Raw genomic sequence first — 27,826 nt, 5'->3', positions numbered from 1 at the left:
TCTGCAAGTGTTGACAAGAGACAGTAATACTTTTTCAATTTTATTTTTGCAGCATTTATCCCACAAGACTGCTCTCAGTACCAAACTCCACAAGACAAGGCCAGGACAACTGCATATTTGCAAAGGAAGCAGGTACTACTTAAATGAAATACAACAGCCATTTTTTAGGCTATCATTCTTTATATACTGTTAAGCAGGCAGCCATCTGCCAAAGCTGCTTCTTGAAATGAGATACAAACTCACTACAGGAGTATGTGACTGATGCCAGTGGGGGAGGGGGAAATAAATGAAGCCTGGCAGGTGAAGTTCTGTTTGTCCCCATTTATTAGAATTAAATAGTAATTGCCTCTGTTCAAACAGAAGAGAGCAGACATTTGCTGCCCACCAGAGTGGCTTCCAGCTATACCTCCAAATGGAGAAATATGATAATTAAAGTTTTATTTATCTTCATTATTTTTTAACATGACAGCAGATATAGGAGTACTGCTAGACTGTGTATTATAGAAATGTATGCAGCAGCAACTTTCCTTACAAATGAGAAACTTAACCATGGGCTCACAACGCCAAGTGAAGTTTATTGTACCCAGCACTTGTATCATTTATTGCTCCTTTGGAGCTGTAATAAAAATGTGCAGATTTGCATTTTCATAAAAAGCAATAACAAATTTACTAATGAATCTCAAGATACCAGTGTGGGTAAAGGGAGCACCTGAAACTTCTCATGACATGATTCCCCACTGACACATCAGTAAAACATGTAGGAAGAGAGAATCAGTCAACACAACCAAAACACCCATAAACAACACAACCATAAACACAGAGTCAGTCACCAACACTCAGATTATGATGAAGTCAGCTACATGAAGAGGGTCAGGCAATGACCAGCGGAACTGTGCTCAGTTTCTCAAGAAGAGAGCACTCAGGAGAGTTTCCTGATCTGGCAATGTGCTCTATAGGGAACAGAGTCATACTAATAAATAAAAAAATTAAAATCAAGCTTCTGGGCAGACAGACTTCCATGCTCATGAGTAGTTCCCTATGAGCCTGGTTATCCCAATAGGGAGCAGGAATAACTCTCAGTCATTAGAAACAATGTACGTAACAGCAGTGCATTTGGGTGCCAAAATCAGCATCCTAAAAGTTGCATTATTCTGTGTGTTATCCTTTTAAAAATGCAAACAAGGTAAAGAGTTCATTGCTAAAGACACAACAGCTGTTCTCCTCAGGACGGGAGGAAAGTTAAATGGGAGAGCTTTGTGCCTATCCAAATGCCACTTCCCCTCCCCCTCAACCAAACTGGGCTTTTCAAACCCCACAGAGACCTTTCACAGACCACCAACACACACTCCCCTTCCTTCATCAAGTCCAAGAAAGGAAGGTTTGCCAGGCTTACATGTAACTTTTTACATTCCCAAAAGCCAAATACATAAGGATTTCCAATCCTAATCCGTATTTTAAAATGTTTCACTTTCATTCTCATGCCTTCCCTACAATGCTTTCTCAGCAGTATAGTCAGTTTGAAGAGAATGGCAACTCTCATGTCTGGCATCCCTTGAAGCACTGTCCTGGTTTTAGGTAACATTCCTGCTTCTTCCCCTAGATTTACTGCTCCTACTTTCTTATTTCAACTCAGCATAAATCAGGGGCTGCTTAAAAAGTAGTAGTAACTGCTTCCAGAGAAATGAAGTCTGCCAGAACTTTCTCTGCTATCATTTTATCACTCCTCCATTGCAGAAACAGGTTATACTTTAGCACAAACCAGCTCCTCCTTGTTGCCCAGATGGCCTAACACACATTCTTAAAGATTTCCACATACATACACCCCACAAATCACACACCATAAAATTTAGTAATGGTGCATACATTTTGCTAAAATGACAGTCTCTGATGCACTCTCAGTTTTGAGAGATCACAGCTTCTTTATGCACATCAACAACATGTGAATGACACAGGGAAAGGCTTTTTTGTTCAGATATGTCTTTGGGATCAACTACCACTTTTCAACTTCCTTCCCTCTTCTTCCCCAGAAGGAATGTCTTTGAGTAAAAGATACCCTGACAGCCCAAAAGGGAAAACTGGTACACATTAAGTTCCCAAGCAGTTATGCCATGGAGATTACTAGGATTATCATGAAAACCAATTTATGCCCTTCATTTGCTCCACCTCTCCAAATTTTTTGTCTTTTCTGAAGATATACATAAGCAAAGGCTCCTACCTTAGCTTACTAAAATAACATGTAAAGTCTGACAAAACTTTATACCTCTATCAGAAGAGCTTTCTCTTGTCCAAGGGCTCCTGTGTACATCAGTAATGTCATCTGGCTGAATTCTAACCTTAAAGAGCCCATCCTGCAGCTGTGCAAACACTAAAGCCTTGGCAAGGAAGAGGGGAAAGAACACACCCCTGGGGAGACATGAAGGGCAGACTGCCCTTCTTAATGGCAGTGCACGTTCATGTCAGATTAAAGCACAGCCCAGTTGTGGATTCAAGTGTTGGAAAAAGCACAGCCCAGTGACAGGTACAGCAACATCCACGACACAGCAGGAAGGATTGGGAATTTCTAAGGGAAGTGTCACGTAGAGGTGAGCACTGCACAAAGCTCCCAGTGGAGAAAGCTGCTGGACCCACTGCAAGAACATGGCGTGGTGCCACCAACATGGACTGCAGCAGACAAACAAGGACTAATAATGCCACTACAGATGCCACAGCTTGAAATTTCCTAGATATCATGCATTTACATATTCAACAACAGTAAACAAAAGAAAAACAGGAGAAAGTGGAGAAACTCAACAGTCTATCCCTATACTGTCGATGAATCAGGACATATTAATGGGCATAAACACATTTCCAAGTAGTACAAACCCACATGTCATTTTTAAGGCTAATGAATACGAACTGACACAAAGCACAAGCTGAGTGTCACATTGCTTTGCTGCTCCAGACACCTGTCATTCCCTGGCAACAAAAGGGAGAAAAGGTCAAGACACTGTCAGCAAAATGAAAAGGGAGACTCACTTTTCTACCAAAATTGAACTTGACAGGAACCATCATCACAAATAATGCTGAGAGGTTCAGGTGTTACTACCTAGTGAAGGTTTAAGCTTATGCTGCTATTGAGCTATGTATTTTTATGTATTTTTACCACCAGTAAAATCAATCTGCATTGTCAATTACTAACAAAGATAGCATTATTTGGGGTAGGATGAGAAAACACAGTATTGGATTTCTTTTTCTAACATATAGTATTTATGCAATTCATAACGTATACTTTCTCTGAAACTCTGCAGAAGCTAGATACAGCTACAGCTAATATATTCCATCTCCTCCCTTTCCAAATGCATTCATGCAAAAGCAATTAAGGAAAGAAATCCAGCAAGAAGAAAGAAAGCAAAATAATCTTGTCACGTTTAAAAGCTGGCAGACCAAGTTTTGACCTTTTTCACTCTTCTGATAGCAGGAAGCCACCAGTGGTTCTTCACAGCTTTGTCTTGATGGAACAGAAACAGAATGTAACATACACCCAAACACGCATCAAGAACACTTGGCTCTTGTTTTGCCACAGAATGGGCCCCTCTGCCTTTTGGGGTATAGCTTTGGGGTTTTAGCTTAAGCCCATGATTGCTGACATTTACACTCCACATTTAAGTATACCCACAAACATGTGTTAAGAAGATGGTTGTCTCAGTCTTTAAATATTAGCTCCAAATCTCCTCTCCCCTGTCTGACACAGACCTTATTACACTGGGCTGTGAATCCTGGCTCAAAAAAAAGCAAAAAATCCCATTGGTTCAGGATGCCTCTATTTCACAGCAGTTACACTCAAATTGCAATGGCTTACAAAAGGAATCAGGTTCAAAATAGTGAGGAAGAGGAGAAGTAACAAGACAACATTATGAAATATCAATGGAGTATCAGGGGCAGGAGCTACAAATGACTAATTTTTGACACCTTGGTAAAAAAAAAGTGGATAACTCAAAAGTAATACTATCAGCAAATAGTGTAATTTGCTATTTCTAGTGCATTTTAACATGTTCTAAATTATTTTGTTGGAAAGAGATAGAGGAGATGTAAGGAGTTACAAAAAGCAATTACTCTCTAGAGCGCAGAAATAACCAGAAGCATATAAACAGCCACAGCTATCTGCAAGGACTCAACACCTCAATACAGAGGGAAAAGAACCTGATTTGGACAGGTTACTCAAAGCTTTCACTCCTGCTGTGGGCTGTCACGCAAGGCAATGCCTCCTAATGCCTATTCAGTTAAGTGACACAGGATCCCCACACTGGAAGGGAGACTCCCAAGGGCACTGAGTGACAACACCTTTTTTTAATGTTCCTAGCCACAGAGCTCTCTGTCCTGACAGAGCATATATCCCTTGGGTCAAATACAGTCAAAACCACTGAACTGGTTTTACAGTAGAAAAGGCTATAAAAGCACATTTGAAAGCACCACCTATGCTGCTCCAGATTTACTCTGCATACTGATCATGGGAGACATAGTATAGTTTTTACCTCTGACCCTGCTACAGTAAAAAAATTTGTTCCAAGACCATGAACTTGGGTAAACAAGTACTCCAAAGCTACACTCCAGATTTTTTTCTTTGACAAAGTAAGATACATTTTATTTAAATCCTTCACATGCGTTTAAACTAGGTTACAGATGCCTTTTATGCATCCCAAGATAAAACAATCTCTAGTGGTTAATTAGTGAAACTGGATAGAGGTATTTTTATCATTAGAGCTCATCCAAGTAAAATAGCAAAATTATTTGCTAGCAGCATTTAAAAACGGAATCTGTATTCAGTTAAATTTGTTCTCTGCCCTAGCTTCTTTGGGTCATAAGCATATAAACCCAAGAAACCTCAAATAATCAGGACCAGCTCAGTTCATAATACATGTAACAGAAAGAAATTCTATATTCCAAAAATTTGGTGACCGTACATGCCTGAGCAAGCATTCAGAAGGATTTTGGTATGGTCTATGAAGTGGTATTAAGACACCAGGAGTTATTAATTCATTGATTGCATGCATCTGTACTAAAAGGACTCCCTAGAAAATCTGATCTTTAGAAACATGCTCCCAGCAGTGCCTCCAAAGATGCCAGAAAAATGCCCTTATGAACAATTAGAAAGGAAAAGTTGTCAATGAGACTGCTGTTGGAGCTCAGGTAAAATTAGGGGTTTTTTTGCTTAACTTGCCAAGAACGAAGAGTTGAAGTATGAGTAAAATGTTTTAAGATTATAAAACTGAAATACAAAACAGAATGTTTCAGTATTAAGATCACTTACACTCAAAAAATTCCCAGCTGTAGCTGGACCTTACTCCTGGCAAGCAGCTGGCAGCCAGGCAGACCAGCAAGGGAAATGCAGGCAAGGCAAGGGAAATGCAGCCCACACAGACCAGCACTTACTGGGCTCACACAACAATATCCTAGCACATGGCTTGGAACAAATAAACTCATTCTATTTCCAAACAACCTCCCAGAAAGTAGAAAATGCAATTACTCTTCAGTCAGTTCAGTGAGACTGCTCACAGGCTAGCTACCATGCATTTCCAAAAATGGGCTCAAAGCTGAATTCCACACTGAAATTGCACAAAGGCATGACTTATGAATCAGTATTAAACCTTGTTTGCAGCATTTCCAAATCCTCTGTCACTCTGAAAAGCATTTTACATAGAGCTGTGCAAAAAGAACTGCAGCAACCTCCTTTTCACACCTAGGCTAAGCAGTGTTTTGAAATACCAGGATAACATCCGAGTTTAACTGCAGCAGATACAGCTCATTGAGTAGAAGTAATTTTGCTTTTCTCTCCCCTGGAAGACTGAAACCTTCCAAGCTGTGTTTAAGTAACAGAACACACACATTTGCATGGCCATTTTAACGTCAGTGCCTCAAAGCTAAACAAGAGAATTAAACTCACTGCTCCAAATTGTCAGCAGTCACTGGCACCAGTGCAAGTCTTCCTCAGCCTCCTTGCTTAGCACTGTGTATTACCATTCTCAAACGCTCATCTCTCTGGTGACCAGCAACAGGACCCAAGGGAACGACATGGAGGTGTCCCAGGGGATGTGTAGGCTGGATATCAGGAAAAGGTTCTTCACCCTGAGGGTGGCTGGGCACTGGCACAGGCTCCCCAGGGAAGTGGTCACAGCACCAGCCTGACAGAGCTCAAGAAGTGTTTGGACAATGCTCCCAGGCACATGGTGTGACTCTCTTGGGGATATTCTATGCAGGGCCGGGAGCTGGACTTTGATGGTCCTTGAGGGTTCCTTCCAACTGAGCTTATTCTACAATTCTATGAAAGGCAAGTAAATTGCTGGATAAATGTATTTTGAAGATTGCTATTTAGAGCAATGAGGTACAGATAGAAATGGAGAAATCTCACATCTTCATCATGACAGCCCCATGGCTTATCTAACAAAAAGAAAAACAGACATAAAATCCTGCTTCACACAGGCAATATGCATGGGACCTTACTTTGCTCTCAGTTATTCCCATGCAGATGAGGAATGTCTCTACTAAAGGAAGCACATTTAGAGGGGTGTAGGCCAGAAAGAAAACCAGCACAGGCCCAAAGGATATACTTGTGAATAAATGTATTACCATATATGCATTGATGTATCTGTAGTTTTGGATTTTTAAAAAACTCCCTCAAAATCATGCCTTCAGTGCAGAACAGCATTGCTAAACTCAGCATTCAAGTGCTAAGCACAAGTAATTCCATTATAAGGTTTATCTACACTTTCAACACCAACACAAATTTGAAATTTAGCCTTCTCTGTATCAACAAGTAACGTCACGTGCACTGCATTAGCCTAGATGGAAGTATTTTTTATTAAAAAAGTATTTTTTATTAAAACAATGGTTTATCCAACACGGAGTCAGAGCAGTCAATGTTTTTCAATTCCATGCTCAAGGCCATAAGAGGAGTTATATTTTATGTGAGAAATCTGAGCTTTTGGAAAGAAAGCTGGGCTGAAATGATCAACAATGAACTCTTGAATTTCAAAACTCGTTTTGTGATGGAAAAAACCTAGCCTTGGATTTTCCTAACTTTCATAATATAGGTTTATCTTCCCTAGTAAAAACTTCTTCCTATTAGGCTATCTCTCTTCTAAACATGAACTTGTATTTTTATTGGTGACATAGTCAAAGTGAAAAAACATTTACTGATGAAAGGATTTTGGCTTTGGAGAACACACTGTTCTGGAGATGACTAAATGTTTCACATCGAATGGCCCAACATTATCATTGCTTTGGTATAAATCCACCAAATTAGGAATTTAACATTTTTAACACCAAATTAAGCATACATTTTACCAAGGAGGGAGGTAAGAATCACTGTGCTGTTCACATTCCTCTTATGTAAGTGTACACAACAAATTAATCCAGGCACTCAACATAATCTGTGTCCAATAAAATATCAGAGTAGATCTCTTCCATTGCAGTGTGTACTGAACTTGATGGGTGTTCCATCTAGAGATTTTGAGATCATACAAAGGAACCTGATTTATCATTTATAATATCTGGAATGTTGAAAAATTACAGGTTTTGTTGGCTGCAGGGTGTAATCAAGGCAGTGCTCATAAATTCAGAAAAATGCTGATAGTTTCCATCATGCTTGGGAAAAATCAAACCCAGCCGTTCCATAGCTGGGCCAATTTGGTTTTCTGGGAAGATGGACTGCTCTGTCATTATTCACTGTGCAGAGCATAGCACTACAAAAAGAAAGGAGAATTAGCACAGATTTATCTTCATGACTGATTCCTTGGAAACTCTTGGGATTAATGTGCTCGATTAGGAAGCCAAAAAACAAGAAGTCAATCATGGATTAAAGTTGATGAGAGCAGCCCATACACAATGCTGAATTTCTTCAGACAAGAGGGGGAGTTGAAACAGAGAACAAATTGACAGTAGCAGCACATAAACCAGGTACTGTAAAGAATTCAGATATATTTTTAGGAACAAAAAGCAAAGCACTATCTGGAAAATTTTGGATTAGGTTAGAAAACTGTATTTTACAATATACCAAGAACTTTGGCAGGCTCCTTGTAGAATCTGTTTCCTGTAACTATTGCTACTAAAGAATGCTTTCTTGAATTGGAGCCTGCAATCAGGTTTTCTGGTGGGCAGGAAGGGGATAGTGTTCTGTGCTGGCCTAGGTCTTCTCCATGTTAAACCTGTGTACAAGGCTGATGAACAGTGCAAGAGAAAAATAAGCACCTACGTAAGACCTGTTTTCCCACTAATTATAGAAATAAAATGCTTTGTTCCTCACACTGTGTTCATTCCTGTGTTTTTCATGTCTTTCAAGTTCTGTACTATACCCTCCACAAATATTAGGCACTTTTTAAACTGATTAACATTACCCTAGCTGAGAGGTATGGAATTATTTTCTTTTACATGTTTCAAAAACGCATAAGAAGAGAACAAAAGAGATTCTTTCTGGGTAGGATGTGGTTACCTTAAAACAGGCCTCTCAGTACTGCTGCTTTAGACAGGTTTGTGGGTCCTCTGACATACCTGCCAGTCCCATACTGCTCTCCATGAGCTCAGAGCTTCCACCAAGGTTATCTACATGGACACTACATACATTTCTCTCAGACACCTAATTTAAACCTGATACCAATCTTAAGGACATTGAATCCCACCTTTTGCTACCTGAAAGCACCCATCTACAAAGAGTCAGTTACATATTCACGATATGCATACATTTGTGAGAATTCAAATCTAGATTCCTAAATGATACAAAATGAAAGTCACACACACATTCCTCCTTTGCTTCACCACGAGAAGAGCATTGTGCTAAGCTCATCACACCAACTGAGTATATGCACAGAAGCAAGGATTATTAAATGCCTACTGGCATTTGAAGTATTTGAACAGGCAACTGAATAATTTGAATAAGAGGACAAGACAGCTAGCTACCTTTATTCTTGTTATCCTTGTTAGAAAGTTTTGCAATCATATGTTCTCATCCTTAATTTAACACTGCAGGAAAAGACTGCTCTTATTTTTTAAGAAAGTTGCTTTATATGACAATAGTTATAGCACTTCAGTCCTCAACATACTGCAAAAATCCCCATGCTTAAGGTTTTCTATTGCCTGCTGTAACTTAAGAGTGGTAGAGTCAATTGGAAGCAAAGCATAGAGATGTAGGTAAAAGTCAGATAATATATATCAGGGATAAGCACACAGAAGCATTATAGATGTGTATTTTTAATACCATAACAGATACACTCATTTCTGCCTACAATTTGGAGAAAAGAGTTTAAATTCCCATGCCTGCTTTCCATATTTTTTAAAATACCTCTTGGGTTTGATGGAAAAGCAAGAAAACAGGAAAAACAAATGCAAAGTCTCATGCAGCAACACTTCTTGTGTGCTTTGGCAGCCTGTGCTATCAGCTCGCCTGAAGTGGTGACCACTAGGAGTGCATGGAGCACTTAACAGCTCTCATTGCCAGACCTCGCTGACTCACAAAATCACCTCTTGCTTAAAAGCATGTTTATCTAGGTATTGTGTTTGCTCAGAGCTTTTGAAACTTGGAAATTCAGCTCCAGAATAAAACTTATGATCGTAGTGTTGTGCTGTTCAGTATGCTTATCTTGTTTGTTTAACACCGCTCACATATTAGATGTCCCTTTCAGCAGCTACAAAGAAGCAGCTTTCTAATCTAGGCTTACAATTTATCTCTGGATTCTTAAGTAGAAATTAAAATTATGCAGCAACCAAGGTATGTACATTATACTCTCCCCTTCTCACTTGCCGTTCATTTCTCTGTCACGGCCCTGCACTGCCAGACATTGACACTGGGGCCATCTATTCCCACCCCTGACTCATTCTGCAATACATAATAACAAAGTGCTTCATATTAAGTATGTTTCAAAAAGCCTATGTGCTACAGTGAAGTACTGAGCATATTTTTCCTGCACACTGAGTTGGCCTGAAAGCTATCTTCCATGCTACTGTTTCCACAGAACCATTCCCAAAGGCCTTGAACTCTTACCTGATATTTCTGATACCACCTTTGATCTTGCTGTGTTTCTACTTCTCCAAGCATGACATGAAAGCAACATTCCTGTATTTTTTTACATTTGAAATCAGCTATATTTCAAAGCTCTGATGTCAACAGGACAACTTTATATCATCCCCAGTTAAACATATCTGCTCAACAGATGTGAAACACATCTTTTGTTTCACTACTCAGCTTGAAGTCAGCTACATAAGCAATTGAACGAAATGGTATTTTGTGAGTATGCCCAGCTACTTGTCTGTCACATCTTTAAAAGTTGAAACCCGGTCACTGGTCTTGTGCCTCAGGATGATGCTGAATGGTTGGCTTTCCTTAGAAACAGATTTAGTGCACACTGCTGGTGCATGCAGACATGGGAAACACAGGAATGGATACCAAAGAGAGAGCTTTATATTTGCATTTCATCCCTTTGGCCATCTTGGTAGCTTTCCATTCAGATTCCCCTGCTACTCTTAGGACAGACCCCGCACGGATAGTCAAGAGTGGGGAAGAAGCAGCAATTAATCTGCCAACCAGCTCTGTGGATGGAAAGGCTAGATTCTGCACCCCTTTTGACAGTAAGAGGACCTAAACTTCATACCCTGAAGCACCTTGACAGCAGTGATATACAAGGATTCAGGAATCGGGCTAAGAATTACACCAAAAGGACTTCAATTTCTAGGATCTGCTTCTCTTTGTGCTTTTTAGTTATATTTCACTTAGATTTGTATTTTCAAAAATCAAGGGGAGAAATCAAGAGAATGGCAGGAGGACAGTGATGAAGAAATGGTAAAGGAGAGACCAGGCTAGAGAAAGGAAAGGAATGTAGAGTTTCCAGTTGTTAAGCCAAGACAAAATCTTTTCAGATTTCACTAAACTTTTGATGACTTAAAATTCACCTCTTGAAAAATACTAGAAGAGCTTTTTCGAGAGAGAGGGAGAACACACTCTCAGCTCCATTTGCCCTGCAATCACTAAACCACAAGGCCTCCTGTCTGCTGCACCGCCTCTCCAGCTGCATGGAACTATCTCAATATGGGCATACATTTTAGTTATCAAAGCAACTGAAAACAGTTCCTGGGCCCCTGTCTCTCCACAAAGAATCAGCCATTGCAGAAAGATAAGGACCAGCCTTAACGCCACAGCACCTCCTAGGAGCAGAGCCCATGCCTACAATTACCTGAGTGTACTTTTCACAAAACCCCAAATTCTGTATTTTAGCCCAGAACCTGAAAAACAGCTGGTGAATTTAAAGTTCCAGGGATGCAACACTTTGGATCCTCCAGGTTTAAGTGTACATAACTGGTATCAAGATGAACTTCTAATGTATGAGGGGTTTTAGCATACCAACATTGGGATGCTAGGAAAAGAGATGGCAATATGCTCTTCTCAAGCATTTACCATTGTTTAATTAAGTTAAATCTTAACACCTTAACTTGCATGCTTCTGCAAGTTCTGTCCAGATATTCTGCATGCCAAGCTGGACCACCACCTCTTCCTTCCCTCTGGTATTTGCAAAGTATCAGGGAATAAAAGTTATGATAGCCCCAAGTGCCTCTCTGCTGCAAAAGCCATTTATATAAGGCTTACTATATCTATTCCTCAGGTGTTAAAACTCCACTGAAATAAAACAGATACAGTAACAAAGGCAGAACTGGCAGTCATATTCATGATGTGCTTTTTCACTCAACTGTATAAATATTTACTTAGTACAATCCTTCTGAAGATACTTAGAAAGTAGCTCAAGTTCAAATCCCTGTTTCATTACAATGCTAAAAGGATATTCCCCATACACCACATATCCAAGCAGCAAGTATAGGTAAATATTAAACTTGTCCAGAGCACTGGGAAACAATCAGGAACACACCATATACATAAGCAACAGTGCAGAAGTGCCAGGCATTTAACTACATTTCTCTGAAGTTGAAGGATTTATTCCCTCGTGATGCATCTCTTTCATGAGCACCATTCCATACCACAACTGATCAACACTGCCAAGCCTCACAGCACATACACAAAACAACCTCTCTTTCTTTGTATAAAGCTAAGGAGAGAATTAAAGATCACTTCTCTCCACCCTGTATCCCCAGGATACCAAAACTGGTTTCTCTTGGGTTTCCAGGCAATTTGGCTAGTTTTACACAGTTTGGGAGGGGAAGTTCCTTAAGGCTGCTAGTGAAGGAAACTCACCAGGGAAAACCAAATTGAGCTCTTCCCATTGCTGCAGGACAACAGGATTATTTCTGTCACTTCATCTCCCTTAAAGCTTTAAACTTGCTCCCAACTTCTATGCAGCACAAGCACAGAGATGTAACTGAGGTGCAGAGCTGCATCTTGTAAGACATGTTTCAGTGCTCAGATGTTGGATGGAACTGTCTTTTCCTCAGACATGGACATGAGGGGACACAAAAGCTCATTTGGCTCAGGACAGCATGCAAAAAGAACTGAACATGGCCTAACTAGAGAGAACCTCTGATGTCATATTCTCAGAGCAGACTTGGATTTTATATAACAGAGACACCTGGTGAATAAAATTCCACCCTAAGATAAAATAATTGAGCTACGTCAGGATGGAGGTCCCAGAGAACTTCACTTGTATTCAACTCCTTGCTTATATGGAAAAGCACAGCTTTGCCATACAACATTTGGTGCAGAACTTGTTTGTTAGACTATGGTAAAAGAAACAAAGACACGTGGTGCTATAATAAGCTAGAAGCAGGACTTCCAAAACTAATTTTCAAATACAGAAAAGAATCCTAGAAGAAGATCATGAAGCTATTAAGCATTTTCTGAAACATTAAGGCAAAACCCCAGCAACAGCCAGCCATGCTCAGTAAGAAATACAATAGAAGAGGTTTTTTTAAAGCTATTTACATTTTCTTTGCACAATAACAACAATATTGTTATAATCTCCAACAGCATGTAAAAACCTTTACTAAAAACATGATGTATAGGATAACTCTCTTGCAATAGACTAATGAGTGTTGAAATTTTAACAGATAACAGCTAACTGAGAAATAGCACAGGAAAAGCGAAACAAGTTAGTGGACAATCTGTTCTCTAACATACACAGAAGATGATCAAACCCTGCTGGAATCAGGAATCCTGACCACTCTGATCATTATATTACTTACTGAATAGCAAAATATTACTCACTCCCTATTTCCTCTAATTGATATAACTACCTGCCTAATTATAAATGTTGCAATTTTGTGTTAACCTCATTCATGGCTGCTCAGCTGTATAAAGAAATAGAAAATCTAATCTATATGCATATATATTAATAAAACTGATGAACATTGTGGAAAATGCTGTACCAAGTGATCACTTGATACTCAACTGATCAAACCATTGACTTCAAGTTCCTTAAGTATTTCTAACTAGGCAATAGCATGTTATGAAATTCCCTTCCTGATAGATCTTAAATTCAAGACTACATTCTGCAGCATGAGAACTACACTCCTGTCTTAAGCTTGCTGAAATGGAATGGTAGTGACAGTATTCAGCCCTCTTTGAAAACCAGTTTCGGGAATCGACACCTTCTAGCAAACTATTTTCAAAATACAGTTATGTTTTAATTATTAAATCAAATAACCTGATTAATTTTGTAAATGAATGTCATTTGCAAAATTACGTCATCTCTTTCCAGAAAACAAAGCAAACTAATTTCAGTTCCAGCTAACCCATAGTCTTTGTAACTTGGAAGGTAAAGCTATAGTTTTGAATAGTTTATTATTTGCCTATTAAATGCTATTAAATGAACTTTTGATTAAATTTAGCTCCCAAATGCCAGTCTTTATAAATATAAGAACTAATTGAAATATTTCCATGAATACAAAGATGCTTTCAATAAGAGTATCTGCACAGAAGGAATGAACTTTGACATCTCATATGCAAAGCTTCTCAGTACTGAAAACCTTTGGTGCCCTTTACAAACACTGAAAGATTCAAGTGAACTGATTTGAGGAGGAAAACTGAATTTTAAATCGTTAAACATGGGAAAAAATGGCAGTCCCTCTTGCTCAATCCATTTGGGTGAGCTTTTCTAGTTATAAGAGATGATTTAAGGAATAAGCACTAGTAAGACCCATCCATTTAGTTACTCTTACCTCAATAATATACAAAACCACATTTTTGTAGAAGCAGTACAGTATGCATTTGGTAACTCGATTGTAACTCCAAGCACCATGGACCAACAGTAGCTTCTCCAAGTAGGAAAACTGAAAGACAGAAAAGAAGTATTTACATATATGAAGAATTGCTAAAAAAAAATGGTTGAAAGTAAACCAAGTAAACCAAGTTGAAACTAAGAAAGTCCTCAAGGAAAAAAAAAATCCTCAAATCAGCCCTGTAAGCTGTTGAAGTGCAATATTTAAACAAGTAAACAGAAGATATATGCAAAAAACAATTCTTAAAATACTTAAAGCTAAAATCTTTTTTGTAGCAAAACTTCTGAAGGTTCTAAAAAGTGGTTTTAAATGGCAAAATGTCTTCAATTTTTATTACCATCCTGATGGTAAAATCAATGTTTGACGGCTCACAAAGTTCAGAATCTCTTTTCTCTGTGTAAAATGAACAACCTAATAAACAATACTGTATTGAGCTGAAAGAGAGTACACAGAAGGGGAACAAAAGTGGAAAAAGATATCCATTTATAGATAATAGATACTTACATTAACATTTTCTGCCCACAAAATGCATGTGATTGTGTGTTATATAAAATATTGTATAAAGCAAGGTGCGTTTGCCAAAAAGGGCAAGTAAATTAATCTTGTAGAATTGTGTACCTTTTAATGCTAGTTTGAACCCCAGAGGGAGCTCAAATTCAGAACTTTTGAAAATGGACTTTTATGGAGCCAGTGTTGTAATCCAGACTGCGAAATGCATAATTTTCTCATCTTGGCTTTGTTAGTGAACCTTTTTTATGACCTGCAGCATTCCTCTTTTGCTCACAGCTCAAAGAGATGACTGTGTTTACTGTTTAGCACATATATACCTGAAAGGATCTTGGACACTAAGGTAACTATTTGCTTTGCTTCCTTATCCACAAAGTGACTTGACAGGAAAACCCTGACTTTCTAAATGTAGATTACAGATAATTTATTTTGACCAAAACTTATCTGAAACTGAAAGCTACAGTAATGAGTTAGTGAGGCAGCTCTGCTCCCATGCTTTCCAGCAATGAAATCACTGAACCACAAATCCTGTAAGGACAGCCTCTCTACCATGCATGAGCAACTCAGATTTGTTAGGATATGCCAGCAGAGAAGGAGAGAAAACAAAAGTGAACCAGGCTTCACTGTTCTCAGTTTAACTTGAGCTAGAGCTATAACTGGGACACTCCCAAGGGAGTAGCTGACCTGTTAGACCCCTAAATGCCTCAAGTTAATTTGCAGGAGAGCTACAACTTTCCTCATCAAAATCACTAACAAAACACCATCAAGGTGATGGGGAATGTGCCATGATGTCCTTACAAGCCATCCCAAAGCTCCTGTGGAGAACAGTCAGAAACAGCCTGAGAACATCGCTGAATCTAACAAGTGACCATCGAGGATGTGGCCTTCTTGAAAGGTCAAGGCAACAAAAATCCTACCATTAACTGCTCTTGTTTGTGCTCTCATGAAAATGAACACAGCAAGGAAGATACTCAGAGCCTAAAGAGCACACAGAGCCTGCTCACAGCAGTGAAGGCTCCCATTAAGACATGGCAAAGAATTAAATCTGCTTTGATGCTGCTATTATGCAAGCACACAGCTACTGACAGAGAGCAGTACAGACAGGGGCTCTACCAAGACACTATCCTTGTTTGGGTGCTCCTGCATTAACAGCATTTTAAATCAGCAGGAAACATTATGACCATCTGGCCAGCCTACCTGTGAAACTGTGTGGAGTTCTTACAGTTGTCTCTGTATGAACCCTAGCGTAACTTATTTTATACAGAGATTATCTTCTAGAATCTATCTTGACCAAAGGATGAGGTGATGGCACGTTGGGGGCTTTAAGACACAGAAAAGGCATCCAAAAAAGCCAATTTTTCCAAAGAAGAAAACCGAAACAAGAACATTTGTTGAAGAAAGGAGCTTTCTTAATTAAGGAAAGGAAACAGTCCCTAGACACCAGATGTTCTCTGGATTAAGTTTATAAAGCTATTTACTGAGGAAAAAAAAGTTATTAAAGTCTACTACTGTCTCTCTAACTAGTTAGGTCATTTGATTTGGGAATTCTCTAAACAGAGGTCACTGGTGCAATATCATTTAAAGGGAAAAGGATGATCCAAACAGATGCTCCTTGCACCTGTGGAAGCTATTTCAAGTGGAGTCAGACACAAGTTGGCTTTTTATTTTTATTTGGTTTATGCTTTGATTCTCCCTGGAATCCCAAATGAGCCTATATAGAGACTCTCTCTTCTCTAAGTGCCTACTTCTGGCAGCACTGCATTTGAAATAGCATTTGAACATGAGATGCTACATTACAGTGGTCGTCTTAAATTACTCAATAAGAACATACTCTGCCTTCAAGGCATGCACATACAGTAATGTTTTAGTGGGAGTTACATGTCTTTGCTGAAAGAAATACACTCCACGGAGATCAAGTTTTTCTTTTGAACACTAATTTACTTTTTTTTTTAAGCACATACTAGCACACAGTATTAGTCTCCTCTATTAAAGGGATTTTTTTCTATGTTTTCTGATTTAATCAGTGCAAATTCTTCTACACAATCACAAAAACCCCAATTCCACGGTGTTTCACTAATTTTTGAATGCTGCAATCCTGTGCTGGTGTCACCAGCTTTTATTTCCTACTGAATGAAAAAGATTCATCGTTATTGTCAGTAACTTGCTGACTGGCATTTAAACTAAGAGCAGCTTCCATGTTCTAACACTAAACTGAAGCAGAGGGATTTTTTAGTGCAAAAGCACCACATGACATGGAATTTCTTCTCCAGATTTAACGCTTCTGCGACACAAAAGAAATACCATATGTAGGGCCTTCTACGGACAAAACTCTTGCTGCTTACGCTTAGTTACCAAAGCAGAAGTAATAAATGATCTGAGGAAGTCCAGGTAAAGAGTATTCCATAAAGTTATGCAGCAGAAGCTATATATAATCCAGTGAAATTAAAAATGTAAAACTCATTATGAGATACCAGAAACAATGGCTATGGCAGTTCCTATACTGGTATATATTTGGAATATGCTACTGTTCATGACAGAAAAACTTGGTAAAACTGCCTAAAATTCTCAAGATAGGTTTTTAGAAAGGTCTCAGTTATTCAAACCTGAATAGCTATCAAAAGATGGTAGTATTTCACGTCACTTGGTAGAACAAACCTGACTATACCCTTCCAGAAGGGAACATCAGCTGAAGCTCTGGTCAAGGAGGAGACAAGGGATTATCTCTGCTTCCTGTCAGTTGGATCTGGTTTTGCCCTGCATCAGTCTCAAACACATAGAGCATCTCAGGTGTAAACAGTATTCAGAGGATATTCAGCAACTGAAGCATCTTCTTCCTTTCTGATTTTTCTTTCAAAATCTTGATTCTAAATTGTGGTTTCTTCAGCAAAACAAACGAACAAAAAAGGCTTTTAACTCCTCTTTTTAGCTGCAGTAATCAGTTCTGAATTTGATGAACTAACTTAGGAGCTCTCACCCAAATAATGTTCAAAATAAGATATGCAAAATGAAAAAGCTGGCCAGCTCTCTAGAACGGTGATCCATTCTTGGATGCAACACAGGGGGTGGGGGGAAAAAAGATAGAGGACCTACCTCAAATTAATAACTGCCAAACAGCCAAATTCTCACACACCTGGTTATAGTACGTACTAATAGTAAGAAAAGAGTTTGCACCAAGACAGATCAGTTACTTAAAATCATATTAACACAAGCATCACAGAAACTGCTTCCCCCTGATTACTGAAGAACCAAGATATTGTACAGCTGTCAGGAGGAAACTACAACTTTGAAGAGAGGTGGAGCTTTGCCCTGAAGAATACAAAATCATAACAAATACCAAAAATATATCCAAAATATGTTCTAGACAGCTGCCTGGAAAAAGAAACAATCAGAGATGCCTCTAGCTTAGAAGAAGCCAATAGAGCACTACATGGCTGCACAGTGCATTTCTCAAAGATGATATTGCAGTTGTTCATTCTTGCATCTGACCTGTGCAATGGCATAATCCGAGCAATTGGTTGCCTGCATGCCCTCATTGCCACTGATCCCCACTCCAACGTGAGCTGTCTGGATCATTCCTACGTCATTGGCACCATCCCCAATGGCAAGTGTTATGGCATTGACGTGTTTCTTGACCATGTCTACTATTTCAGACTTCTGTAGAGGAGATACTCTGAAAAGGAGAGAAAAAGGTGTCAGTTTCTCACATGCTGAGCTATGTGCCTTTCCCAAAAGGACAGCTGTAACCTACATTTAGAAGTAATCAAAGGCAGTTGCTGGGAAGTTCCTTTATTCAACAACTAAGCTTCAGAACCCATGCCAAATTATTTCAGAAGAAAAAAGTAACTTTAAAAATAGTTTCACATTTACCTACTTGCTGTAGTAGATGCAGAGACGACCAAATCTATATGAAAGGTTTCAAAGCTTTGTTTTCCTTACCCAGCCCCTCCTAACTGACATAACACTGGTGATGTTATATGGGGCACATTGAAGTGAGTTTCCTCTTCAACTATGACAGTTTACAGATTAACAGTGAAGGCTTCCCTGCCTCCTGTCATCACCATCCAGAAGAAGAAAGACCACAAATACATTCAGAGACACTTCCATTGGTTTGCAGAAGATACTGCAGGCTTACTTTATTATTTAACCATTTCTGCTTAACATCTTTATCAATTATCTCAATGAGAGGACTGAGTATACCCTAAGTCAGTTTGCAGGTGACACCAAGCTGGGTGAGAATATTGATCAGCTGGAGGGCAGGAAAGCCCTACAAAGGGATCTGGACAGGCTGGATTGATGGACCAAGGGCAGTTGTATGAGGTTCAGCAAGGTCAAGTGTTGGATCTTGCACTGAGGTTACAACAACCCCAGGCAGTACTACTGGCAGAGAAACTGTCTGGCAGAAAAAGACCTGGGGATGCTGGTCAGCAGCAGCTGAACATGATCCAGTGTGTGCCCAGGTGGCCGATGGCATCCTGGCCTGGGTCAGCACTGGTGTGGCAGCAGGAGCAGGGCAGTGACCGTCCCCCTGTACTCAGCACTGCTGAGGCCACATCCTGAATTCAGTTTTGGGTCTCTCAATTCAGGAAAAAACAAGTGAGGTGCTGGAACATGTCCAGGGAAGGGCAACAGAGCTGGGGAAAGGTCTGAAGCACAACTCTTATGAGGAGCAGCTGGGGGAACTCTGATTGCTCAGCCTGGAGAAAAAGGCAGGGGTACATACCTAATCACCACAAAGGAGATGGTACTGAAGGGGGGATGTCTTGCCCCAGGTAAAAGATAGTAAGAACAAAAAGAAATGGCTTCAAGTTGTGCCAAGGGAGGTTTAGATTGGATATGAGGAAAAAATTGAGAGAATGGGTTGGCCAGTATTGAAACAGGCTGCCCAGGGAAGTGGTGGAGTCACAATCCCCAGAGGTATTTAAAAGTCGTGTAGATGCAGCACTGAGCTTCAGTGGTGGACTTGTCAGTTAGAATTATCTTGAAGAACTTACCCAACCTTAATGACTCTCTTCCCTCCTCCAGCTGACCTCCCCAAGTGCCAGTCTCAGACTATGCAGGTCAGATCAGAAAGCACAGGGCTGCTGCCTGATCTCACATATGCCTTGCGTATGCAACTTTGACCTCAGCAATGGTGTTACTCAATTCCAACTCCAAAACAAAAGACTGACTCCATTATATCTGAATATCCTTATCAGATTTATTGGCAGTTACTTTAACTTGATTCTTCTCTCATTTTATATCAGTTTCACATCAATAAAAATAGGTGGAATTCAGAGTTGAACTAGTCTAAATCAGGCAAGAGTGGAAAAATACTCAGAACTAGGTTTCTAAATTGGATAAGACACCCAAAATGCCCTTTTGTCATGGAAAGGGTAGATCAGGTTACCAAATCATATGAGGTATTTTGGAAACACCTACATGTAGATTAAATATTTCCATTCTAACCCCATCTGTACAAACAACCCTAATTCCTTTCCCCATCAGTTTTAGTTAAAGTTCCAAATTACTTTGTATTTCCTTAAATAAAGCTTCAGACAAAACTTTTCCACATCTCAAGTCAGCCACATACCACTCCAAAAAAAAAAAAAAAAGTAACTGATAGCTAAAAGCTTTACTATTAAAATAGAAGAATAGGGAGCTTGCAGAATAGGGGAGACAGAGGTTTTTTACATGGCTTTTCTTCCAGAGTTTACATCCTGTGAGAGCAACTTAAATAGCCATTTAATACACCAATTTGGATCTCTGCTGATCAAAAAAAAAGAGGCTGAGTTATCTTGTTCAGCATTATACTTTATGGCCTTGATTTTGTTTTGTAAATGCCTAAATAGGTAAATCGCTCTTAAAATAACTTGATGAATAATTTGGGGAAAAAGAAACTTGCTAAGCTCAATCTTCACATGTGAACTAAACCACCTGAGAAGTCTAGCAGCTGTCCTGTTCCTAAAAGCCAAATACAGGAAAAAGTTGACTAAACTATAAAATTTACTTAATACTATTGGATAGATCTATTAAGTACTCCACTACCTGGCAGTGAAAACACCACTAGGCACTGTAGAGGTTCAGTTAAATTACCAACACAAAACCCCAACACACCAACTTATGGAGCACAAAAGCTGTTGGCTTTTAGTTATGAATCAGCTCTGAGTATCATCTACACCAAATTTTAACTTTTCTCTCATATATGCACAAATGCTACTTCCTCTCTCCCAGTATGCACATAATAAAATACTAAAGCATGGAGCAAGGAGTCAAATGGGACTTCAAGGGACTTTTCACTAAAATGGAAACTCCAGAGGGACTTAGGGCCAGCTGTGAAAGCTTTGGATTGATAAGTGCGCAGACCCTCATTACCAGCCCCAGGGGCACCTCCAGTACACAGGACCATATACTTTTGGCAGCCCTCTCATGCAAAGTAATGCACACATCTGCTAACAGCCTTCCCAGACATACACTTGTCTTGGAATTTCAACTTATGCTCAATTACTTTTCACTTACATAGCAATAGAAATATCTAAGAAGCACCCTGTTTTCAAATATGCTTAAAAGAGCAGGGGAAGGTAAAAAGACAAAATGTGAACAGCATCTCTGACTCTGTAGTTTAAACTAGCAGTTTGTCTACAGACACTTCAGACATGACCAGAATGTGGCAGAGATGCTCAAGCTTGTTCTAGTGCAATTTAGCTGGGACATGTCAAGCAAGCTAATGCAGCAGAAGTGTGTTCACTTCTGTGCCTACAGTGTAGGTGTGGTTTCAGATTAGCAACCCATTATTTGGCAACTCAAGGGAATGTCTCTATAAAAGTGCATTTATCAGCTAAATAATGTACACAGAGTATGCTTTTACTGTATTGACCAAATGAAGTTAATTATATCCACAGTTATGTAGCACCCAGTTAATGTTGAACATCCCCATATGCTTAGTAAGGCTAAACAAACTACCAGAAATGCTACACGTGCATTTTAAACACCACAAATATTTATGGACTTGGTTTAAGAAGATGAAATCTAAGACAAGATTTCAGCACAAAGTGTTACTTGATTGTGATTGTTACTCTTAAAAGCTGCTCTATAACAAGCATCCTCTTTGACACTCAAACAGCAAGTAAACTCCAGAGAACACATTTTGTTGCACACAGTACATTAGCTACAAAAGCTGCAAATTGAGATGATTACTGATTTCCTGAGGGGTTTTACACCTCTCCTCCTCCAAGTCACTGACTCAGCCCCCAAACCTCTTTTGCTCCTTGTAATCTGTTTGGTACCAACACACTGCATTAGGTGACATTAATCCCCTTAGCCAGATGATCAGAGCTGTGGCACAATTCTGCACATTTGATAAGCTGCCTACAGGAAGAACTGAAGATTATAGCACAGGATACTATTAAACTGCAGCTCCCCCAGGTATAGCCAAGTTCACAAAGATTATGGATAAATGCAAGAGTTCAAAGTAAGGAAATAACTAACTTCTTTAAAAAAAATTCTGCAGTGACAGAATTGGTATGTATCATTTGATGGATGATCCCTGGCTTTCACTGCACAGCTCACTGCAACAGTATCAGGATGTAAGCCTTGCATGGGTATACACCCAAATAAGAATTAAGATATGAATAAAGCATCAGTTGCATCAAAATCTTCTGCTTACTTTTGTATTCATTCCCTGGTCAGAGAGCAGTGCCTCTTATAAAGGTTCTTCGAGTGCCACTCAAGAGTTCACTAAAACCTTTTCATTTATACAGAATTTATATTTATTGCCTCTGCTCAAAAATGTCTTTGACAACAGATTGATTCACTCCTTTATACATACCTGAGAAAAAAGAGAAGTCAGGTTTCAAGTAACACAACTGCAGTGATGGCTACAATCTGATAAGATCAAGTCTTCAGATTCTTGCTCAAACTCTTTCCCTGATGATCTGAATTTAGCCTACACAGGCTACAAGAGAGCCTGAGGTCAAGACTTCACCTTTATAAAGTGCCTACCATTCAGCATCTGGCTGTGCAATACAAAGTGCCCATGGATGATGGCAGGGGTACATCAAGTTAAGTGTCAGTCATGCAGCAGAGCCGCTCCTTGCCCACCTCTGGGACTTCCTTCTGGTAGCCTTGCTCTTGAGAAAGCAAAAGCTAATATGGAAAATGAAAGGTTCTTGTCAGTCTCAAACCTGCTTAGTAATTTTATCAGCATCTTTAACAGATTGAGACAGAAAGGGCTTTTTATCCTTAAGATGACTGATGCCTTCATACCATGTTGAAGGCATCGTCTGCAACAGGATGGGTAAGCTAGAGAGGGCACAAATTATTACAGACCTAATTATCCATAGGTTACTCAAATTCATAAGGAAACAGTGGAAGGAAGCAGGGGGTGAGTATTTTTCATGTAAGAACATACTGTATTGTTATATTAGTAAATACTTTAAAGTTCCTCTTGAATTTTGAGGAGGCTCATGAAAAAATAGCACAGGGCACAGCACAGAGCAGAAACACAGATGGCTTCCAACGAGGAAATCAGTGGCTTCCCACTGACTTCTGCAGATCAGGTCCCAAGGGCTTTATATATTTAGCTTGCATTTGCTTCTTTAGCCTGAATACACTTTTGCAAGCAAAATTCTTACCAGATATGTTTTGTCTGTTCAGAAAAGTGCTACTTGTATGATCTTGTCTTAGGTGCAAGGAGTAGGGAGATGGACTTACAGGCCCCTTCAAACTTGAGATATTCTACAATTCCACACAGCATTTCACTGGGAGGTTTGTTCAGGCTTACTTAATTTTTTAAAGAGAATTTAAGAAAGATGAAAGACCTTTCAGTTCAAATTTTTTCATCAGCAATACCTTATGGGACAGCCAGAGCAATTAACAAATTCTGTCATAATACAAAAAACAACCAACACAAAACCATCAACAACTACAAAAAAAAAAAAAGTCAACACTGAAGCAGTGATATTTTAAAATAAATAGCAAACATTTTGTTTAGAAACTCATTTTGGTACCAAAGTTTTTGAAAACCTCGAAAGTAGAAACATGAAACCACCAATTTTAACCAAGCAAAGCAATGCAATACAACTTTGATTTTTAATGTACTTGAACTGATTTAAATAAATTCCTTTACTGCAGACTTTGTGCAACCTACAAGGCTATCTCTCTTATTCCCAGAGTCCATCTAATATACCAAGATGGATGCAGTCACAAATACAATAGGAAGGACACAATCAGCACAAGCATGCCTGTGTCAGCTACACTCCGTAAGATCTTGTCAGTAGAAGTGATAAACAGTTCTCTTAATTCTGTCCCTATGCATACCTGCATTTATTGCAGCTACAGATGTTTGACAGCAACTGCTGGCAACTGTAAATAATAATTCTCACACAAGGCCCTTAAACTACAGCTGTGTCACTGCAGATGCTTCAAAGTATAAGCTGGATATAGGCCCAGATGGGAAATAAAAATGCAATATTTCAGAAAATAATTTCTTTTATTTATTGCATTCAAGTCTAAAGGACCAAATAAAGACAGGGTTCTGCTACAGAGGTAGCAAATGAGACTATCAATTATTTAGAAAAAGATACATGATCAATAAAAATAAAGTAAGTATATCCTACTGGAGTCCTTTTATTCATAAGATATACATATAAAGAAAAAGATTAGGTAATTTTTTACAGATCAGTTTATATCCATCTTACAAGGCCAGGAAGAGAGGCAGTCCCACGAGCTCTTCCATACCTGAGCAAGGCACAGTTTGATACCCATTGTCAGCTATCTCCCGTGTTCTGCCACATGTGTTGTGTTTTCTGGGAAATCTTTTATGGGTCCTTTCCACAAAAACAAGGAGACTAGAGCACTTCTCTTGAAGGTTACATACTTTCTACATTGCCAATTTGATACAAAATACTCTGAAGACACTCCAACCCATGCTTTTAAATTTTTGGTGTTCATTTGTGAAAAGAGGAAGGCAAGGAAGGAAACTGCTTCAAGTATTACCTTTTTCTGCTTCCATGCCCTAACAGTCATAAACACAAAGACATTAATGTCTTTAACATGAAACATGAAATTGATATCCCACTTCCTTGAAATGCCTTGTTAATGCAACACAAAAGGCCCTTAAGAGTTTACCTTTACTGCAGTGAACATGATTTTACCCTGTTCTACCATAAAATACACTAGTACTTCAAAAAAGCTTGGTGACCTCATCTGCAGAAAAGGCAGATGAGAGAGACCAGAAAGCTGAGAGCTACGAATAACATTGTCATAAGTGCATGCATTGGTTCCCAGAAAAAAAGATAAATTAACATACCACTAAAAGTAATGCTCAGAAAAGAAGGAACATTACCATTACATTGTATTCAGGAGTTCTTAATTATGCAGTTAATTTTCTCCTGACACACACCAGCCTGCAGATTTCAAGCATGTGTCATCCAAACAAGGGTTAGACCTAAATTGCAGCCATGATGCCCTGAGATATCTTGGATAATCTCACAATGATACAGTAACCCACAGAAAAAAAAGTGAACAAAACCACAGATCACGTTAAATCAAAATGTGCCTTGCTCAAAATTGAATGCTTGTATTTAGCAATTTCTCTGAACTTCCTTCCCCTGCTGACAACTTTCATATGACTGGCTGTGATGCAGTACTTATGTTTTTGGAGTCAGCACTGAGTGAACTGATGGGATAATTTAATGTTCTGAGAAAGCACCAAAGGAATCCACCCAATTCATTCAACTACATACAAGTGTCTTCATTGGAGACATCTCTATCTGCACTAATCACGCCACACTCCTTTTATAGTCAGAGAGAAACAGGCACTTCTGGAGTGTAATTCATCTGGCTTTAGACATGTACTTTTAGGGTTGTAGTTCATCTCTTAAAACTGGCTGCTTTCTCTCAGCCAAGGTAAAGGGAGTTGAAGGTAAATGGTTCACATGAAAAAGTCATAAAATTTCACAGGATTAAGCCCTTCTTTTACATTACAGCAGGGCTGAACACCTTTACATCAATCAAGTGCACAGGCTTTTGCTCTTGTGTTTTCTGGTAAGGTAGAATGCCTGCTTCCTCCTGACATGGCCATTGATGCTGAACTGACTGACACACCTTCCCTTCTTCTAAAATCCTTACTGCTTGACTCTGCTCCCAGCCCTTGCTAATACTTTTCTATAGCCCCATCCCTTTTGAACAGACAACCAGAAGCCTTACTAACCCTCTACTGGTTTCTGTAAGAAAAACCTCGGCTTCATCACCCTCTGTCATTTCATTTGCAGTCTCATTTTCCATACTTAAGTTTTCTCCCGAGCAGTCCTTCAAACTGCTTCACTCATCCAAATTTATCAGACTGGTTAAGTCTGGTTTGTTGTTTTTTTTTTTCATTTTAAAGAGCATTACATCCTATTTCACCAATCATCAAGAGTCTCATTTCATCTTATAATAAATATGAAAAAAATTCTGCCTTTAGATTTTCAGTCTCACTGGTGTGCCAGTCACACAATTGACGTTTGCAGCAACATATATCACCTCTAAATTTCAGGTTATCTAGAGCAGGGTATTTTTGATGCATAGCAGGGCTCTAAATCAAAACACATGCACACTTCTACATGCTCACAGGACATGGGGCAGTTTTTAAAATTTAATGGTTACCAAAGCAGTTCATTCTGCATCACTCCAGACAGATTAGATATGCCTTCTTAATATAAAGCTCTCTTTGTGTAATTTAGGTCCTTCATAACTACAGTCTTCTGAACAGAAAGAACTCAAATTAATTTAGTATCTTTTTACCACAAAAAAAAAAGGGAAAAAAAAGATGGTTTTGCTAATTATATGGGGTGGTTTTTTTAACATATGTATCACTAGAGAATTTCTCACTTGCATTTCATATTTCAATAACTTATTTGCCTTCCACAGTTCCCACTGAAATCATCTTTAGAGGACAAGGGCTAGGAAATAATCGCTTTATGAGCTGGATTCAAGGTATTAAGCAGTGTAACAAACACTGTTCCAGGGAACACGGGGTTAAGTTTCAAGTCAGCATCTTCTTCCTCTTTGATATCCCTCCCTGCATGTTTCTGTCTTGATTGCCCTTCCCCCATCCTGCTTTATGGGGCAAAGATTAAATACAGAAAATCTAGTTTGGAAAACAAATTATTTGGAAAGTGATGAGTTGGCATAAACACAGTGTTGAATGAAAGACTATTTTGCATTTTAAACTATAATGGTCACTAGTGGTAACAGCTATATGTTTTTAAAATGAAACTAATGTATCAAATTAATTTTGAGCTTCCCTCACCCCAAGCTGATTAAGGCACACACATTCATTTCCATGCTAATCAGCCTGAGCAGTTCTCATGCAACACAGAAACCAGTCTTTTTCTAATGACGGAGCAAAAAAATTTCAGTCTGCAAAACATACAGATTAGTCCTTTTATAACCTTGAGGACATGCACACAGAGCCAGCAGCCGTGCATTTCAAACAGCAGAGCTGTTTACAAAATTTTGCAACACATGATGAAATTAAGTGATGATTGACACTATGTCAATTAATAAGCACATTAGCCCATTTAGTGAGCCTCTGCCTGTGGTGAAGCCAAAAGATCAACTGGAAGAGCCAGAGTGAGCACCCTCTAGAAATTGAGCAGCAATATGGTGAGACCATCAGTCACACCATATATGTGGCCACCAGGGAATCACAGAATCATTAACGTTGGAAAAGACATCCAAGATCATCAAGTCCAACCATTTCCCCAACACTGCCAAGTCCACCACTAAACCATGTCCCGAACACACCTTCTAAATACCTCCAGGGATAGTAACTCAACCACTTCCCTGGGAAGCCTCTTCCAAAGCCTGAAACCACAGTTTCAGTGAATTTTTTTTTTTTAATTAATGTCCAATCTAAACTCCCCTTTGCAACCTGAGGCCACTGTCTCATGTCCTGTCACTTGCCACCTGTGAGAAGAGACTGAGCTGCACTTCCTTTCAGGAGCCTGACAAGTTCTGTGCTCCTCCAGTCAACTACAACTCAGAAATATAAAATAAAGCAGCTTTGGACACCATTACTGTTGTAAACTACTGCTGCTTTCAGGATCAAATATGTAAGAAACAAACTACAAACACTGACATGGAAGGAAGATGAAGGGATATGTAGCCAGTAGAT

General features: G+C 39.1%; 1 protein-coding gene across 6 annotated transcripts in view; it reads right to left on the bottom strand.

Annotated features, from left to right (window-relative positions):
* The window catches only part of ATP8A2 (ATPase phospholipid transporting 8A2), a 311,854-nt gene that overhangs the window by 128,982 nt on the left and 155,046 nt on the right, over positions 1–27,826 (bottom strand). For all 6 annotated transcript variants that reach the window (XM_064409174.1, XM_064409175.1, XM_064409177.1 and 3 more), the window contains 2 exons: positions 18,178–18,361; positions 14,125–14,235 (listed from right to left, as the gene is read on the bottom strand). In XM_064409174.1, the coding sequence (XP_064265244.1) occupies positions 14,125–14,235; positions 18,178–18,361 (295 nt within the window). The remainder of the gene's footprint in view (positions 1–14,124; positions 14,236–18,177; positions 18,362–27,826) is intronic.

The sequence above is a fragment of the Passer domesticus genome, chromosome 2 (genome assembly GCF_036417665.1).
Source record: "Passer domesticus isolate bPasDom1 chromosome 2, bPasDom1.hap1, whole genome shotgun sequence".
NCBI classification, from domain to species: domain Eukaryota; kingdom Metazoa; phylum Chordata; class Aves; order Passeriformes; family Passeridae; genus Passer; species Passer domesticus.
This window is presented reverse-complemented; position numbering and strand designations above follow the sequence as displayed.